Genomic DNA, 16,806 nt, shown 5'->3' with positions numbered 1-16,806 from the left:
CCTAGATACATCGGTCCATACGAGATTCTTGAAAAGATTGGCGATCGAGCATATCGACTAGCTCTTCCTCCTATTCTATCCGGGATACATGACGTTTTTCATGTATCGATGCTACGTAGATACATGCCAGATTATTCTCATGTCATTCGGCCTGACGAAGCTGAGCTGGATCAGACGTTGAGTTACGTTGAACAACCAATACAAATTCTTGATCGGAAAGAGAAACAGCTCAGAACGAAGACTATTCCACTAGTGAAAGTCCAGTGGAGTCGTCATGGCACCGAGGAAGCGACTTGGGAGACAGAAGCAGATATGAGACAGAAATATCCCGAGTTATTCTCATGATGTGAGTATTTATTCAGCTTTTGATTTTACTGCTGTTTGTACATACTTTGATTAATTGATTTCACGTTCGAGGACGAAATAATATCTAAGAGGCGGAGAAATGTAATGCCCTAGATTGTATGTGGATAAAATGAAAAGATGAAGTGGCGCTTGAAGAAAGGGACCGCACCCGCGCCTAGAGAAGCACCGCACCCGCGGTGCATGGACAGAAAGTTAGCCATTTTTACAGTAGGGTCATCGCACCCGCGGTCCAAGAAAGAGTGCACCCGCGGTTGATGGACAGAGAGTTGAAAAGTATTTACAGAAATGACCCCGCACCCGCGGTTCAAATGTAACCGCACCCGCGTTGATGACACCGCACCCGCAGTTTTATATGTAGCGCACCCGCGGTCGTCGATTTTGGAAAGTGGATGGACCACCGAAGCTTGAGCGCACCCGCGGTTCCTGAACTACCGCACCCGCGGTCATGCGTGTTACTTGAAAAATATGACACTTGCCCCTCAACATGCAAGATATATGTATGAATTGTCATTCATTCTTCCTCATTTTCAGCAGATGGAACGAGAGAGAGAGACTTCAAGAATTCCTTCATGCTCTATTTCTTTTGGAAATTGATTGTATAAGATATCTTCATCAGAATTTTAATTAGAGTTCAGATTTGTGATCTTCTCAACCAAGGCTACAAGAAGAGGTAAATATTGTTCAATTCCAACATGATTTAGATTTTATGTGTTGGAGAAATTATGATATGGTTACTATTAGAGATTCTTGAGATTATAGATGTCGTATATTCGCAATCGGATCGAAGAAATAGTACCGTATGCATTTGTTATGAATTTTAGCATATCTTGATTGAGAATATGCAGATTTTGAGAGTATGATATATATATGATGATGATTATGAGTTGAGACCTATGAATTGGTGATATATGTTGAGAGTTGGATTGACCGATATCGAGAAATTACGTCGTTATGCCGTTAAGTTGTACCGAGATCAAGTATTGAATTGGATATGTGTTGATTGAGATTAGAGATTGATAGAATATGTATCAACATTTCCATTTCAGATTTGATATTGACAGATTCGTCTTCGAGACTTCGACTACGACAGATTGTACGACGAAATGTATAATGCATGTTTTGTTTGGGGAAGACACAACTCAAATGAGATTCAGTTTGAGTTTCCCAACAAAATCACATACTAGAATTATTGTTTATCTTTTGATATGATTGTGATTTGTTTATAGATTTATATTCAAATCTCTTGATATGATAATGCCTTGTTTATAGATTTATATTCAAGCCTTTGAGATAGGAGAGTCATTGGCAGACTTGCCAAACTAGATGTTCGGTGGTATCGACGCTTCGGATCAGTTTCACTCCGATTGTAGACATTCGATACAGATATGACCGAAGTCTAGGAATAAGACGTACAGTTACCCCGATTGGGAGGGTAGGTGACAGACAGTGACGTCTTATTCACACCGAGATCCCTAGAGTAGAGTCGATTCGAGTCAAGACGTGATTTGATTTGAATTGCATGTTTAGAGAGATCGGTTTCATAGACTATGGAGTCATGGTTATTGCTTTCATGCATGATTTATGATTTCTTATCAGCATGTATACATGTTTTATACTGGGATTTGTTCTCACCGGAGTTTTCGGCTGTTGTTATGTCTGTATGTGTGCATAACAACAGGTGGGGCAGGATCTGGGTCACGTCAGAGATGAGATCAAGATAGCGTGGTGACTACGGGCGCAGAAGATCAATAGTGATGTTGTACTAGATTTGTACTACTTGTAGTTTATGGTTTGTATTAAACACTAGTGATGTGTTTGTAGTAGAACATGACATGTATATTATATGTGTTGTAATTAAATAAAGAAAGATATTATGCTTAGTCTTTACATTTGAATTAATGTTAAAAAGCGAAAATTTGACCCATATTTTGAATAAAGATCCAATTAATCCCGAAAAGAATGGAGTTAGAGCCCGGGTCCCACAGCATATCTCATTAAAATCACCCCCTACCAGCCACGGAAGAGTGCAGAGTTCTGGGACTGAGCAAAGACGCCGAAGCAGGTCCCATGAGAAATGTCGACGACTAGAATCTGGGTTCTCGTAAAAACCTGTGAATCTCCATAGCTTTTCCTCATGCTGAATAGAGCAGTCAATATGGCCAGAAGAGTAAGAGTGAATACTAACGTCAAAAAGAGTACGCCACAACAACATTAGTCCCACACTTCTTCCTTTGCAATCTACTACAAAAAAACCGTCAAACCCGAGAACGTGCTTCCACCATTGACATTTAAAACCCATCATTTTCGTCTCACAAATCAAAATCAGGGTTGGGTTCTTTTCTGTGACAAGTCGCCTTAGTTCACGGAATGCTCGTTGGTTCTCGTTAGTTCCCAAGCCCTCGAGCATTCCAAGTTATACAACTCATTGGTCGCCACTGCATTAGTATCGATCGGAACTGCAGATCCCTCAAGCACTCGTTTCTTAAGGGTGATAGGATTGACACCGGGAGATACCATATCTAGAGCAGTAGAAACACTGTTAATGTTTTTAATATTAGCCCCATGGTCTCGAGCACGACGTTTCAACTTTTTCTGTCCATTAGTCATCTGGGTGGTGCCAATATCAATAGGGTGCATGCTAGGCAGATCACCTAAGGCCAATTTATTACTGGTGCCGCCATCAGTGGGAATAATTGTCGTGGGATTGACCAGGAGAGGAGCTTGGGGACTTTCAAGTGGAAGTAAAACCCGACTCTCGGTGGGAGAAAAAACACGTCCCTCGGGGAGAGGGACTAGCAGGCCAGCATGACCTTTGTTCTTGGCAGCCAGGGCAGTGCTCTCAGCAGTCACCGACTGACGGTCCGAATCGCCACTCCGAGTATCTTCAGTGGACTTATTATATTTGTCCGAATAAAATTTCCGCTCACCCCTCTTCAAATTTCCTGCACGTAACCAACTGCCATACGCCATTTTACCTGACTCTTCCAGAGGAGATGGACAATCCCGAAAAGTATGTTCGAGACAACCACAATTGTAGCAGAAATCTGGTAGCCTTTCATATGCCAAGATGACAATGATATCCTCGTCTTCTTTGTTTACAGAGAGCCTTAAAGATTTTTAAGAGGACTATAAACATTGATACATACCTTTATTCGAGCAAAGTTTCCCAAGACGAAGCCATTTTCCCGAGTATTAATCTCCTCCACTAAACCGATTTGATTTCCCATTTTCTGAAGAACAACCTTATGCATGCAGATTAATGGCGGGTTATAACATTGAACCCATATAGAGATTTCATCAAAATTCATAGAGCGGGGGTTTTGAAGCCCTTGGGGCGCTAAGAAAATAACAAGGTCACGAAAAAAATTCCAAGGGCCTGACTGGAGGGCTCGACGTCGATCAAAGGGAGAAGAAAAATCCATAATGAATGTATTATCCCCCAACGGGCCAACCTCAATTGGTTTTGTAGCCTGAAGAATTCTCAGCATTTGAGTTTAAAAGTATCACAATTGATCAACTTGGGGGAGAACACCTTGGCCACCAAGCAACGATCCATACGTTGAGCACCATTTTGTAGATCTGCCTCATCTAGGGTTAAGGTTTCCCCATGATCTGCGGAGGTTGCGAGTTTCAATTCTGTCACCAATCTGGCCACTTCATCTGGATCCATTGATTTGGAATTGCCAAACAATTGTTACGCCACCAATAAGAATATGAAAAAACGAAAGAAGGAAAACCTACAGTGGATAAGAGAGAAACCTATGGTGGATAGGAGAAAGCGATGAATTAAATTAACAATTTTGTTTTCTATCATACGTTTTTGTATTCAATTTTAATATTTTTTTCAAAATTCTTTTAAAATGCTTCTTCACTTTATAATATTAAAATAGCATATATGATGATTTCACGGATATTTATATGTGAGATGATTCAATTTTGTTATATTTACAATAATAAATAATATTTTGAACATAAAAATTAATATTTTTTTATATTAATCTAAATAAAATATCCATCGAATGAAAATAAAAAATATGGAGCAGAAGTGAATGACAAAATTGAAATAATAAAAATATAAATAAATATGAAACTTTCCTGTACGTGTATTATATATCTTGTTTTCTACTCTATAATAAATTCCCTTTATATACACACGGCCCCCTATATCTATATAAACCTCCCTTCGTCGTCATTTCTGTGACTCACAAGAGCACATATTACATATACACGCAGTGTCTGCGTTTTTTCAGGACGATAATGGCTGGTGCGAGTGTGTGTGAATCCATGGAAGAGTTTCTGAAGCAGTGTGAACGGTCCGGTGACTCGGCGTACTGTGCCCTACGATCCCTCTTGGAGAGACTAGAGGACCCGAGTACCCGAACCAATGTTCGGATCTTCCTGTCTGATCTCCAGAAACGGTTCGCATCTGAGGGAGCTTCTCAGAGTTGCCTTCAGACTTACCACATCCAAATTCAAGACGTCTACCTCGATCAGTATGAAGGTCGAGGATTTTTTTTTTCAATATTTCAATTGCTTATTATTGGATGATTCTGCTTGTTTACATTTTACAATGATTTGATGAAGATTTTTATGTCGGGAGGTTTAATCAATCAATTAACAGAATTTTTTGGATGGTTTTTCGGTGCTTCTTTTTGGATTTTGTTTACTCGTTTAAGTTAGTAGAAACTAGAAAGTACATAGGTTCGGAAAAAAGCGAGCAGAATGTATGAATTCCTTGTAAAATTTCACGATGTTGACCTTTGATTTATCTTCTAATTCATAATTTTATTTTGGATTGTATACAGTTGCACAGTGTATAAGATGTCGGTGATCAAGTACCATAGATTCTGTCTTGATATGCTGACATAATGCGTTTCGGCTTTTGTTTTGGAGTTTCTGGGAGAGACTTTAGAGAAGATGTTTTGGGTGATATTTTCGTGGAATAAAATATATGATTGGTGTTTTTTTTTTTGGGATAAAGTAAAGTTAGAAAAATATTATTTTTAGGGATATAATTTAATTAAACGGAAATTATTTCAGGCAAAAAATGAAAAGAAAAAAACCAACCTTTTATCCCTACAAATTAAGTTTTGAGCGATCATTTGTTTTTTTCTTTTAAAAAATATTTTGTTTGAACAAATGAAAGATGTCGAAGCCTTAAAAGGGTACATAAGTTAATCGAGCTCAGTCTAGGCTGACTATGATGTATGGATTCAGCAATGCAGTTAAGTAGCTATCTGGATGAATTTGAATATCAGGTGAGTTCTTAGTGCTCATAGGATGTGTATACCGCAAACAATCGACATATTGGACTGCTTCAAAAGAGTTTAATTGCCAACCTTTATTGCTCTGTCCATATGTGTCTGAGCTTTATTGGTTGCCTATATTGTGTTTTTTTATGTTGGTCAAATTTCATTTTGTAGCTGACTGAAATGTTTTTGCAACAGTTTCTTCATCTCCCTATTTTCAGAATACTTTAGTTGTATTTACATTTGCGTAAGCTTTATTACAGGTTTTCAGAAGAGAAAGAAACTTAAGATGATGGTTATACCAAGCATTTTTGTCCCTGAGGATTGGTCCTTCACTTTCTATGAGGGACTGAACAGGCATCCGGACTCAACTTTTACGGAGAAGACGGTAGCTGAGCTTGGTTGTGGAAATGGATGGATATCCATTGCAGTTGCTGAGAAATGGTTGCCTCTAAAGGTCTGGAATCATTCAATCCTAACAGTTCTTTGGTTGTGCGTTTTATTTCTCGTAATATGTTAAAGTTTTCATGCATCCAATATCCAGATATTATACCTTTTATTGTGTTTCACTCATTGTACTGAGACTTGATAACTAAGTCTATTGAGGTTTCTTAGTGGACTCAAATCACTTTGCAGGTATATGGACTTGATATAAATCCAAGAGCAGTTAAAATCTCTGGGATAAATCTGTATTTGAATGCTTTTGATGATGATGGTCAACCCATTTATGATGCTGAGAAAAAAACTTTACTTGACCGGGTCGAATTTCATGAATCTGATCTGCTATCTTACTGCAGAGAGAATCACATAGAACTTGAGCGAATCATTGGATGCATACCTCAGGTATTCTCATCAATTTATGAATGAAATTCTCCATGCAACTTTTAGGAAATTAATAAGCTTTCCATGTCTGTAAAGTAATGCCAAAGTTATTTGTTTTTTCGAGTTTATTCTGGTGTTTGAGGGATTCTTCCAAAATTGTTCACTATGCAGATTCTTAACCCTAATCCTGATGCTATGTCCAAGATGATTACAGAAAATGCCAGTGAAGAATTCTTACATTCCCTGAGCAACTATTGCGCCCTCCAGGTTGGTGTACCATGTGAACTTTTTCATTCTTATACTTGTTTGACTTACCTGCATCTAAATGCTTCATGATGAAGAATGTTACTGCATTATGATCGTGAATGTTTTGTTTGTACATGAATCTGTCACTAAGGCAGCCTAAAAATGTATCTGAAGATATGTACTCTGTAATATTGAGTACTCACTCCAAAACTCCAATTTTGTTTGTCCCCTCAAAATTTGTCTAACTTTTTTTAACCGCCTTCTTGAAAAATTCACAAATCCAATTCTCAACGAGATCAGCTCAGTTAGGTTTATTTTCAGTTTAAAATTATCGTGGTTTTTTCACATGCATTTTTGCAACGCTTATCTGTCTTATGTTCAAGATATTTCAGTTTGTTTTTATTGTCGGAAATACATGCGGTCTCATATGCCATTCATTTCATTCTAGTCGCGGTTCGTTTCGCAGAGATGTTCAGTCCATTCAAAATATGCTCAATCCACTGGTTTGTTGAGCTATTCTTTGCTGTCTTCAGGGCTTTGTGGAGGACCAGTTTGGCTTAGGGCTTATTGCAAGAGCTGTTGAAGAAGGTATCTCTGTTATAAAACCTCTCGGGATTATGATATTTAATATGGGAGGTCGACCAGGACAAGCTGTATGTAAGCGTTTGTTTGAGCGTCGAGGCCTTCGTGTTAACAAGCCTTGGCAAACTAAAGTTATTCAGGTGATAAAAACAACTTTAATGCAATACCTATGTCCATGAAATAAACACATCTTGAAGATCTAATGTTGCAGGCTGCTGATACGGATATTTCAGCTTTAGTTGAAATTGAAAAGAATAGTCCTCACAGATTTGAGTTCTTCATGGGGCTTGGTGGAGACCAACCTATTTGTGCCCGCACTGCCTGGGCCTATGCCCAAACTGGGGGTCATATATCTCATGCTTTATCTGTATATAATTGTCAACTCCGACAACCTAATCAGGTATGGAAATTTAAATGTACAGATACATCTTGAAAGTCACCATGCGGTGCAATTAGGTAAAGAAACTAAGAAAGTGAAGGATAGTCATTCTGTTTCTCTGACAGGTAAAAAAAATTTTCGAGTTTCTAAGAAATGGATTCAAAGATATCAGCAGTTCTTTGGATTTGTCCTTTGAAGATGACTCTGTTGCAGATGAGAAGATACCATTCCTAGCTCATCTTGCTAATGTTCTAAAAGACATTTCTTTTTTCCCTTATGAATCACCAGCTGGAAGCAGACGATTTCGTAGTCTTATTGCTGGATTCATGAGAACATACCATCACGTACCACTTACTGCAGATGTAAGTGAGTTGCATTTGATGTTCTTATTGACTGGGATTGAAATAACTTAACTCACTATCTTTATGGTTCTTTGCGCCTCAGCACTGTAGCTGCGCTATCTATTATTTTAATATATTTTTTTTCATTTTTTTCCAATTAAGTTTCTTGATTATTTTTTTATTATTTCATAAATAAATATAGAATTGAATAAATTATTTATTTTAGAAATAATCATATTTATACTTTTTATTCTTTATTCAATTAATATATTTATTATTACCATATATAAAAAAAGGTATTGACATGATATAATTATATTTTTTTATTGTTAATTAAATAAACTCAATAATTTATGAAATTGTTATTCGGTAAACAAATACAACGATATCAATAGTACATAACATGAAAAATAGTAAAGGATATCAATACAACATAGCATAAATAAAAATAATAATAATCAAACGACATGCTGCTTGACATAAATAAAAATAAAAAAACATCAAATTTAGAACAATCTGAATTTTTAAAAATATCAAATTTCTAAATTTATTAATTTTATTAACAATATAATATAAAAGTATTTCAAAATATTATTTTTTGCTGGAATGAATTACTTAAAAATATTAATCTATTTAGTTTATATTATTAATTTAAATTAATTGTTTAAAATAAGATTATATATTGATTTGTAATTATATTTTTGATGGAATAAATTATATGAGATAAAATAAAAAGTAGAGAATATTTTGGGATTTTTTTTCAGAGTAAAATTTGAAATAGATGAATTGAAGATGCGTTTTTTTGTGTGTTTGATGCAAAAAAACCTGCATCAAAATAATGTAAATGGGATGGTTATGACCTTAGGTAAGTAGTTAGACTTGCTTTTACTTGTATAGTTAATTCCACTCATCACGGGAAATAAAGGTGATTGTTGTTGTCAAACAGAAGGTTCGGTCGACCCTACCCCTGCGGGCACTGCCTGCAGGAGACGATCCAACGGCTCGGATTTTTTCGAGCCAATTTTTTTTTTTTTTTTTACATGGAGGTGGGCCCGGATCACTCATGTGGAGTGATCCGGGCCGTTCTGCACGGGTAGGTTGAAACAAACCCAAACAGAACAAGGACTGACACCTTTTTTGAATTGGTCAAAAATCATCTCTTTGTCCATGGGGGCAACTCTCAGTCATGCCTTTTTGTGTAGTTTCTCGATCTGTCATATAATCTTCTGCAAAAAAAATTAAACCCTTAGGCCATCCGCATCCGTCGGAATTAATCCATGTTAATAACTCTCCATCTCATCAAAAATGATGGGGTCCACGAGCCACATATTCATTACATTAACACTTCCCCATTATTAACACACACCCACGTTCATTTAATTTCAACTTTCATTATTTATGGGTCCCACTGTCCACTTACTCATTTTTTTTTATTTTTAATATTTCAATATCTTTCCAATATTTTTAAAATTTTACAACAAATATTACTAAAAATAAATAGTATTATTATTTTAAAAATAACTTAATTCCAATATTCATTAAAATATTATTAAGAAATGAAAAAAAAGTTGGACTCTTTTATTTAAAATATTATTCAACACAATCTCTTTAAAAAAAACACAAAATACAAAGAAAACGAATTACGATAATTGAAAAGAGAATTACATCAATCGAAAATTACATATTCCATTTCTCTCTAATTTGGTCACACAGATGTTCATGAACTATAAGCTGCTCCGGCGTCATTTGTGAAGTGTCTTTCGAAAGGATTTCGTATTCCTTAAGCAAATATTTGCTCTTTTTAGCTTCAGATTTGTTCAAAGCCGCTTTTGCTTTCATCTCCTCTATTGCAAGTTCTTTTTGTTTCCATTCAGATTCGTTCTTCTTTATTTCTGTATACTGAGTAAAACTTTCGAACAAACTGTCGTATCTGGTTGTCAAATCCTCCATCGATGATTTTGCTTTGTTTTTACCTTTTCTTTTTGCGGCTTTTTGAGCAATTGGACGAATCTCTTCTTCATTTATATCTAAATCAATACTCGCATCTTTGTTCGATGAGGTGTTGCTAGCCCCCGACTCTGAGATTCTCGCTTTCTTTGTACCAACCAAGTGATCATCAGACTGTGGAGTGAACAGTGGACGTGTTTTCATGATTCTCCACACATGCTCCAGATTAAATGCAACTCCATTATTTTCATCACGATATTTTTCATATGCAAACCGCAATATGTCTTCATCACTATGGCCGCTTCGATAAGTATTGTAAACACTATTATAATTTGCGTTGAAGCAATTTACCTTTTTTTGGACGGTATTGTGCCAATGAGATCGAATCACGTTTAAAGCTTTCCGAGATGAACCAGCGGGACGATTGTCATTGTAGTAGTCCGCACGTCTCCAGAAATCATTCCCCTTCTGATCATTGCCGATGACTGGGTCATCACTCATTGTGACATACGATCTCGCTAGTAGCTCGTCTTCTTCCTTTTTCCATATTATTCGCTTCTTCGTACCCTCAACATCTACTTCAGCATTTTGCACATTTTCGAGATCAACTCGTGTTTCACGGTCGGACAACTGAGTCTCTGGGACAAACGTAGGAGTTGGCGGCTCGTTTTCGATTGGCATATTGGTGGATTGTGGATTATATAATCCATAAAAATAAGGCGGCATGAAATCTGGGTTGCCTATACTTTGCCAATATTCAGGTGTAGGCGGTGGATACGGAGCTCGGGAGGTGTAATTTGGATGATTCGAAGGATTTTCATAACCTTGGAAATTTGAAACAAACGGCCAATTTGGAAATTGTGGTGGATATTGTGTAGAAGAAACAAATCGAGGTCGATTTTGTGAGTTCTGATTATTGTCACCCATTTGGCTTAAAAATATGAAAAGATAAATGTTGTGGGATGAATTTGTAGAAATTGATTAGTATATATAGTGAGTAATTTCGAATATAGCCGTTGGTGCATAATTTTGCCGTTTGAAAATAGCCGTTGGTGATAATTAGCGACGGTTTTTGAAAAACCGTCGCACATAGCGACGGGTGTTAAAAAACCGTCGCAAATAGCAACTTTTTTTTAAAAAAATAGACGCTTTTCACTTTGCGACGGTTTACGAAAAACCGTCGCAAAGTTGCGATGGTTTACGAAAAACCGTCGCAAATTTCGAAATAACGCCGTTCATTCTGATGAATTTCTTGGCTGCCATGTCAGCCAAGATTATTAATTCTTGCGGGCGAAAATTAATGGGTGTTATTAACACCAATTAACCAACCAATGTGGGTGCCCTTAGACTGATTTTGCCAAACATTGCTTTAGATGCTCTTACCTCAATTTTAGGATGACTTGCAAGTCTTTTGCATTTTTTCCAAAGAAAAAAGTTATTACTGGGTATTTTTTCCTTATTATTCGGCTTTAAGGTCTTTATGGACAAAGAATCTTTTGGCGTTGATATACCATCTTCAGAATAGCTTTTCAACTTGGATTTCTTATGTAAAGTGAGGTTGTTTATTACAAAACAATATATAAATATCTGACGTGGCATTCTTTCCCTGCTTTTTTTTTGGGCTAGAATGTTGTTATATTTCCATCGAGGATTGTGGCAATTGAAAGTGCTCTTCGAATGTTGTCCCCCCGCCTCGCCATTGTTGATGAACAATTATCGCGACATTTACCAAGGCAGTGGTTAACATCCCTGAATATTGAGGTATGGTTATTTTGAAGTCATTTTGTACAATTACATTAGTTTCTGATTTTATGGTATGCAGTTAGTGATAATCCTAATCTATAAGTCAGCAATGTTTCATATTTGAGAGAGGGCCATGTATGATTGCTTTTTTTAAATACGTTAAGGCATCAGTGAGTCAGGAAAATAGTGCATACTAGTCCTTGAAGAGAAGTGGTTCCCGATTGCTGTCTCATATTCGTGAAGAGTAAAGGTTTGTGAAGACTTTCTAGGTGTGTGTTGCTGACATGCATGGCCATGTCCACTGAATCACACTCTCATTTGTTGTATTTCCTGTGCAGAATATTTTCTCTTTTAAAAATGTTGACCAACTAATTTTTTGGCATCGGCAGCTTTTAAATTGTGTTCTTAACAATTTATTTCTCAATGTGAATCTTATCATATTGTGCTTTAATATTATATTTCTCCATTTGTGGTTTAGATATTTTTTTAATTTTACCATATAGGCACCTGTTCATACTTTCTCTTGTTCCCAGCTAAGATATACATGCATACTTCGATGTACATTTAGTAATGGTCAGAGTGGTTCTGTGTCTAATTTAAGATCGGAACCAGTTTACTCACCATCTCTCCTTGTTAAAAAGATTGTTTTTTATTTCTCGTGGATCGCTATTGTATATATTGTTTATAATGCTTTGAGACTATCTCAATATGTTGAATTTTCATGGACTCATCCCAGATGTTTGTCCAGGAGGATTTAAGCACATATGTGAACATTTCATGTGTTAACCTAGCGAAAGAAGGTCCTATACTCCGATATTTTGTGCTTCTTTCGTAGCGGACAAAACCTGGGAGAAATGTTGAGGAACAAATCACAGTCATTGAAGCACCTCGCCAGTCAGATTTGATGGTAGAGCTGATAAAAAAATTGAAGCCAGAGGTGGTAATCACTGGGATAGCTCATTTTGAGTCAGTTACTACTTCTGCATTTGAGCTTCTTTTAGATATCACCAAAGAAATTGGATGTCGTTTGTTTCTCGGTATGTCGGAGCATTTTGAGTTATCTAGTCTTCCCACTTCCAATGGAGTCCTAAAATATCTCGCTGGAACTCCTCTTCCATCACATGCAGCAATTGTCTGTGGCTTACTAAAAAATAAGGTGTGTAAATTATCTAATATTAGGTAATGGGATTTGGTCGAAGTCCGGAGCTAGTCTGGACATAGAAGGTATTTAAATAAGCAAAGATTTTTTCAGTGTTTTTTTTAAACGATTTCTAAACCTCTTTATTGTAACCTGAATTTTAAGCTCGTCCCATACCTTTTCTCTTCCTGTTAGGTTTATTCAGATTTGGAGGTGGCCTTCGTGATAACAGAAGAGGAGACAATGTTTAAAGCACTATGCAAGACCGTGGAACTCTTACAAGGAAGTACAGCCATAGTTAGTCAGTACTACTATGGTTGTCTTTTCCATGAGCTTCTGTCTTTTCAACTTGCTGATCGACGTCCACCTGCTCAGGTTAGTTGGTCAACTTATATATCCATCTGTCATTCGAGATGTCTTGAGTGGTCTGGTTTATTATCAAATATATATCTGCTATTTTATCTCAAGTGATGGTTACGATCCTTTCAAACCATTTAAAGCCTCGTGAAATTATCAAACGTTACTATTTTTTGAAGATAAATGGAAGAACCAAAATATGATTTTATATTTTAATTCCTCTCTGCATTTTATCTAGACTGTAATGCTTTAAAACTTCAAACAATTATTTTTAAAGGTTCATGATTCATGGCTTCCTAATGATCGTAACTTCATAATCCAACACTCCAAGATTTTCTGTCGTAGCGAATTATTAACCTATTCTGTATCCTGGATCGTGGCATAGGTTGGACTAGTGTACGTATGCGCATACCCAGAGAGATTTGGCTCTTCTTCGTACTTTGTTCTTGACCTGAGATATTTTTGAAACGTGCAAATTTTTTTATTGCAATTTCAGATTCTATGATGTGATCAAACATCTTAAATTGCTGATGAGAGTGTTATTTCAACAGATATTCACGTCAAATTCATTATAAAAATTTGCTTTATCAACTGTTCGCTTGATTCTTTACTCCCATGCAGAGAAATGCCAAGCCAACTAGAACTTCTAAGGTCAATGACTTTTCTAGTTCCACTATCTCGGTACTTGATCAGGCGGAGTTGGCAACAGATGAACGGGAAAAATCTACCCTGGTCCATATGGATATCGATCAAAGTTTTTTGCCCATAATAACACCCGTAAAGGCTGCCATCTTCGAGAGCTTCGCTAGGCAGAACATAACAGAACCCGAAATTGATGTTGCACATGGTTTAAGACAATTAATTAGCAGTAATTATGGCTTCCCATCGGCTAGCAGCACAGAATTGATATATGCAGACTGCCCAGTGGCACTTTTCTGTAAGTGGGTGCTCTGCTGCATTCACGAGGGCGGTACACTGTGCTTCCCTGCTGGTACCAATGGAAATTATGTATCTGCTGCAAAATTTTTGAATGCCGAAATTGTAAATATTCCTACACTTTCGGAAGTAGGTTTCAAACTGACAGAAGAAACACTTACAGACGTTTTAAAGACTCTAAACAAACCGTGGATCTACATTTCTGGTCCAATAGTCAATCCCACTGGGATGGTTTACAGTAACAAAGAGATCAATATTCTTTTATCCATTTGTGCTAAGTTTGGAGCAAGGGTTATACTAGATACTTCATTCTCAGGGGTTGAATTTAACTCCAAAGGTGTAGATGGCTGGAATCTGAGAGCTACTCTGGAGAAACTTTCCTCTACCAATCCAACATTTTGTGTATCTCTACTTGGAGGATTATTTTTTAAGATGCTAACTAGTGGGCTTAAGTTTGGGTTTCTTCTTATAAATCAGCAATCTGTTGTGGATACATTCCATAGCTTTGCCGGATTAAGCAAACCTCATAGCACTATAAAATATACAGTGAAGAAATTGCTGGATCTTCAAGAGCAGAAGACGGGTGATCTGCTGAATGCCATTGTAGAGCAAACTGAACTTCTTGGAAATAGATATAAACAATTGAAGCAGGTATAATTTATTCTCGAGATCAATACTATCACTTAGCGTGGATGTTGAAAAATTGGTCAACTAGGGATAATAGTTTTTGAAATATCTTCATATTTCACATTCAATACTTGCGATACACACACACACACATAAATATATATGTGTATGCATGTGTTTGTAGGGGAAGCAACAATTGCTCTTCTTACCTAATATGGTTTAAAAAAATTTAAACTGTACTGTTACTAGTTGCTCTTCCTCTTCATTAAGTAACCAATACTAAATGATACAATTGATGATAGCGTGGAGGTCACATATTTGGCGCACAGTCTTTTACGATTTAAAATATTATTTCTATCGGTCATGGCTTAATGGTATATTGGTGTTTGGTATCATGATATACCCCCAAGTCATAGTTGTAATCAAAATTTGGTTTATCCCTGGATATGCCATCTTTTTATTCACATTTACGCAAATTTTGTGATCTGTGGCTTGACAGACACTTGAAAGTTGTGGTTGGGATGTTCTCGAAGCTCATGGTGGTGTCTCCATTGTACCAAAGCCTTCTGCCTATCTTGGCAAGACTATCAAAAGTAATAACTCTTCCGGTACTGGTACTCAGGAAATCACGCTTGACTCAAATATTGGGGAAGTCATGCTGAAGAGCCGTGGTCTGTGCATCAATAGTGCTTCATGGACTGGAATCCCTGGTTACTGTCGCTTCACATTCGGCTCGACAGACAGTGATTTCCAGCGTGCATTAGATTGTATCACAAAATTCAAAAGCTTAGTAAGTAACTGAACTAATCCCTGAAAGTTAAATTCTTACGCACCTCAGGAATGCTGTGTTTCTTCACAACTTGATTGTTGTGAAATTTGTTGTCATCGAGTGGGTTTGTACCACAAAATATATTGAGAAATAAATTATGCATTTGAGGTAAATTCTGTAGTCTCTTTTTCACTGACCTCTTTTTTTTCTTACTTTTTGTGAATTAATATTTCTATTTCATGCATGGAAAACAAGGTGAAGCCTCCTGTCACGCCCCGAGACCGGGGTTAGGCAACACCGGCGTTGTCTCGCAATCACATAATTGCAAAACAACACGTCTCGTAGTAAATCGCAATAACCAGTCTTTTTCATAACAAGTAATCGTCTTTACAATGCGATGGAAATAAAATGCGGAAGCGAAATACAATATGATAAAATTAAAAGACAGAATAAATTCGACTGGTCTCGAATTGGATTTGCTTCATCACAATCCCCAAAGTAATCTTGCTCTTCATCCTGATTTGTTCCTCGTTCTTATCTGGGTGGGAATGTAAGGGATGAGCATTTTGGGAAATACTCAGTAAATGGGGGTCGATCGTGCATAACAAATGTCGAGGATATACATATGAATAAATTATCGTAATTTAAATATTAAGAATGTTGAATCAAATATTAACATAAATACGAATATAGCACTGAAAATCATCTCATTTTATATGGTTTTACTGATTATTCCCTATATGTTACTCCTCTAAGGGGCGAGGCCAAAGTAACAGTTATTATAACCCACCGCATCAGGGCCTAAACAAACCATATCAAAGTTTGGAATTTCCTTTACCATTTCTAAATCAAATCATTACAGTGCATTTCAAATAATTTAAACATGCTTTCAAATATTATAACTGATATCGAACAACGAATAATTCAAGGGATTTAATACCAAATGAAAATGAATATATCATGTCGATCGAATTTTCAAAGTCATATTTAATTTATTTTCGAAATATATCATGCTCACTTAAAAAAAGAAAATAAGTGTGCCAAATCTTTCATATAATAATATATTTATTCAAAAGTCCACTTTAAAAATAATTAAATAAGTGAACCATATTTATTATTAGAATATAAATATCAAGAGCCACTTAAAATAACCATAAGTGTGCAATTTTATATAATAATAGCAAAACCCACTTACAGATTTCGTTTGGATTGAAACGCTAGAAGGGCGTGCTAAAAGAACTCTGCTCGAACAAGGTTGCAGCAAAGCTTTGAACTAGGCTGCTATAATGCTTCGATCTTGACCG

The 16,806-nt window shown here is 36.5% G+C and overlaps 1 protein-coding gene across 1 annotated transcript; it reads left to right on the top strand.

Moving 5' to 3' along the window:
- Positions 1-4,520: 4,520 nt before the first annotated feature.
- LOC142527027 (methionine S-methyltransferase-like) lies at positions 4,521-15,675 on the top strand. The gene is made up of 12 exons (XM_075631729.1): positions 4,521-4,867; positions 5,879-6,072; positions 6,252-6,458; positions 6,609-6,704; positions 7,217-7,405; positions 7,477-7,665; positions 7,770-8,006; positions 11,559-11,693; positions 12,511-12,831; positions 13,009-13,188; positions 13,792-14,757; positions 15,233-15,675. Exons 1-12 carry the CDS (start codon positions 4,624-4,626, stop codon positions 15,533-15,535), a joined length of 3,261 nt encoding a protein of 1,086 aa, XP_075487844.1. The 5' UTR covers positions 4,521-4,623; the 3' UTR covers positions 15,536-15,675.
- The last annotated feature ends 1,131 nt before the right edge of the window (positions 15,676-16,806 follow it).

This window comes from Primulina tabacum, chromosome 15, assembly GCF_025594145.1.
Source record: "Primulina tabacum isolate GXHZ01 chromosome 15, ASM2559414v2, whole genome shotgun sequence".
Taxonomy (NCBI): domain Eukaryota; kingdom Viridiplantae; phylum Streptophyta; class Magnoliopsida; order Lamiales; family Gesneriaceae; genus Primulina; species Primulina tabacum.
The sequence above is the reverse complement of the archived record's forward strand: the minus strand, read 5'-3'. Positions and strand labels throughout refer to the sequence as shown.

What these genes read in the sequence shown, in the direction of transcription:
- LOC142527027 (XM_075631729.1), top strand. Translation starts at nt 4,624, where the DNA reads ATGGCTGGTGCGAGTGTGTGTGAATCCATGGAAGAGTTTCTGAAGCAG. An exon ending in GCAACTATTGCGCCCTCCAG is followed by an intron (nt 6,705 to 7,216) that starts GTTGGTGTACCA and finishes TGCTGTCTTCAG; the next exon opens with GGCTTTGTGGAGGACCAGTT. An exon ending in GGCAAACTAAAGTTATTCAG is followed by an intron (nt 7,406 to 7,476) that starts GTGATAAAAACA and finishes CTAATGTTGCAG; the next exon opens with GCTGCTGATACGGATATTTC.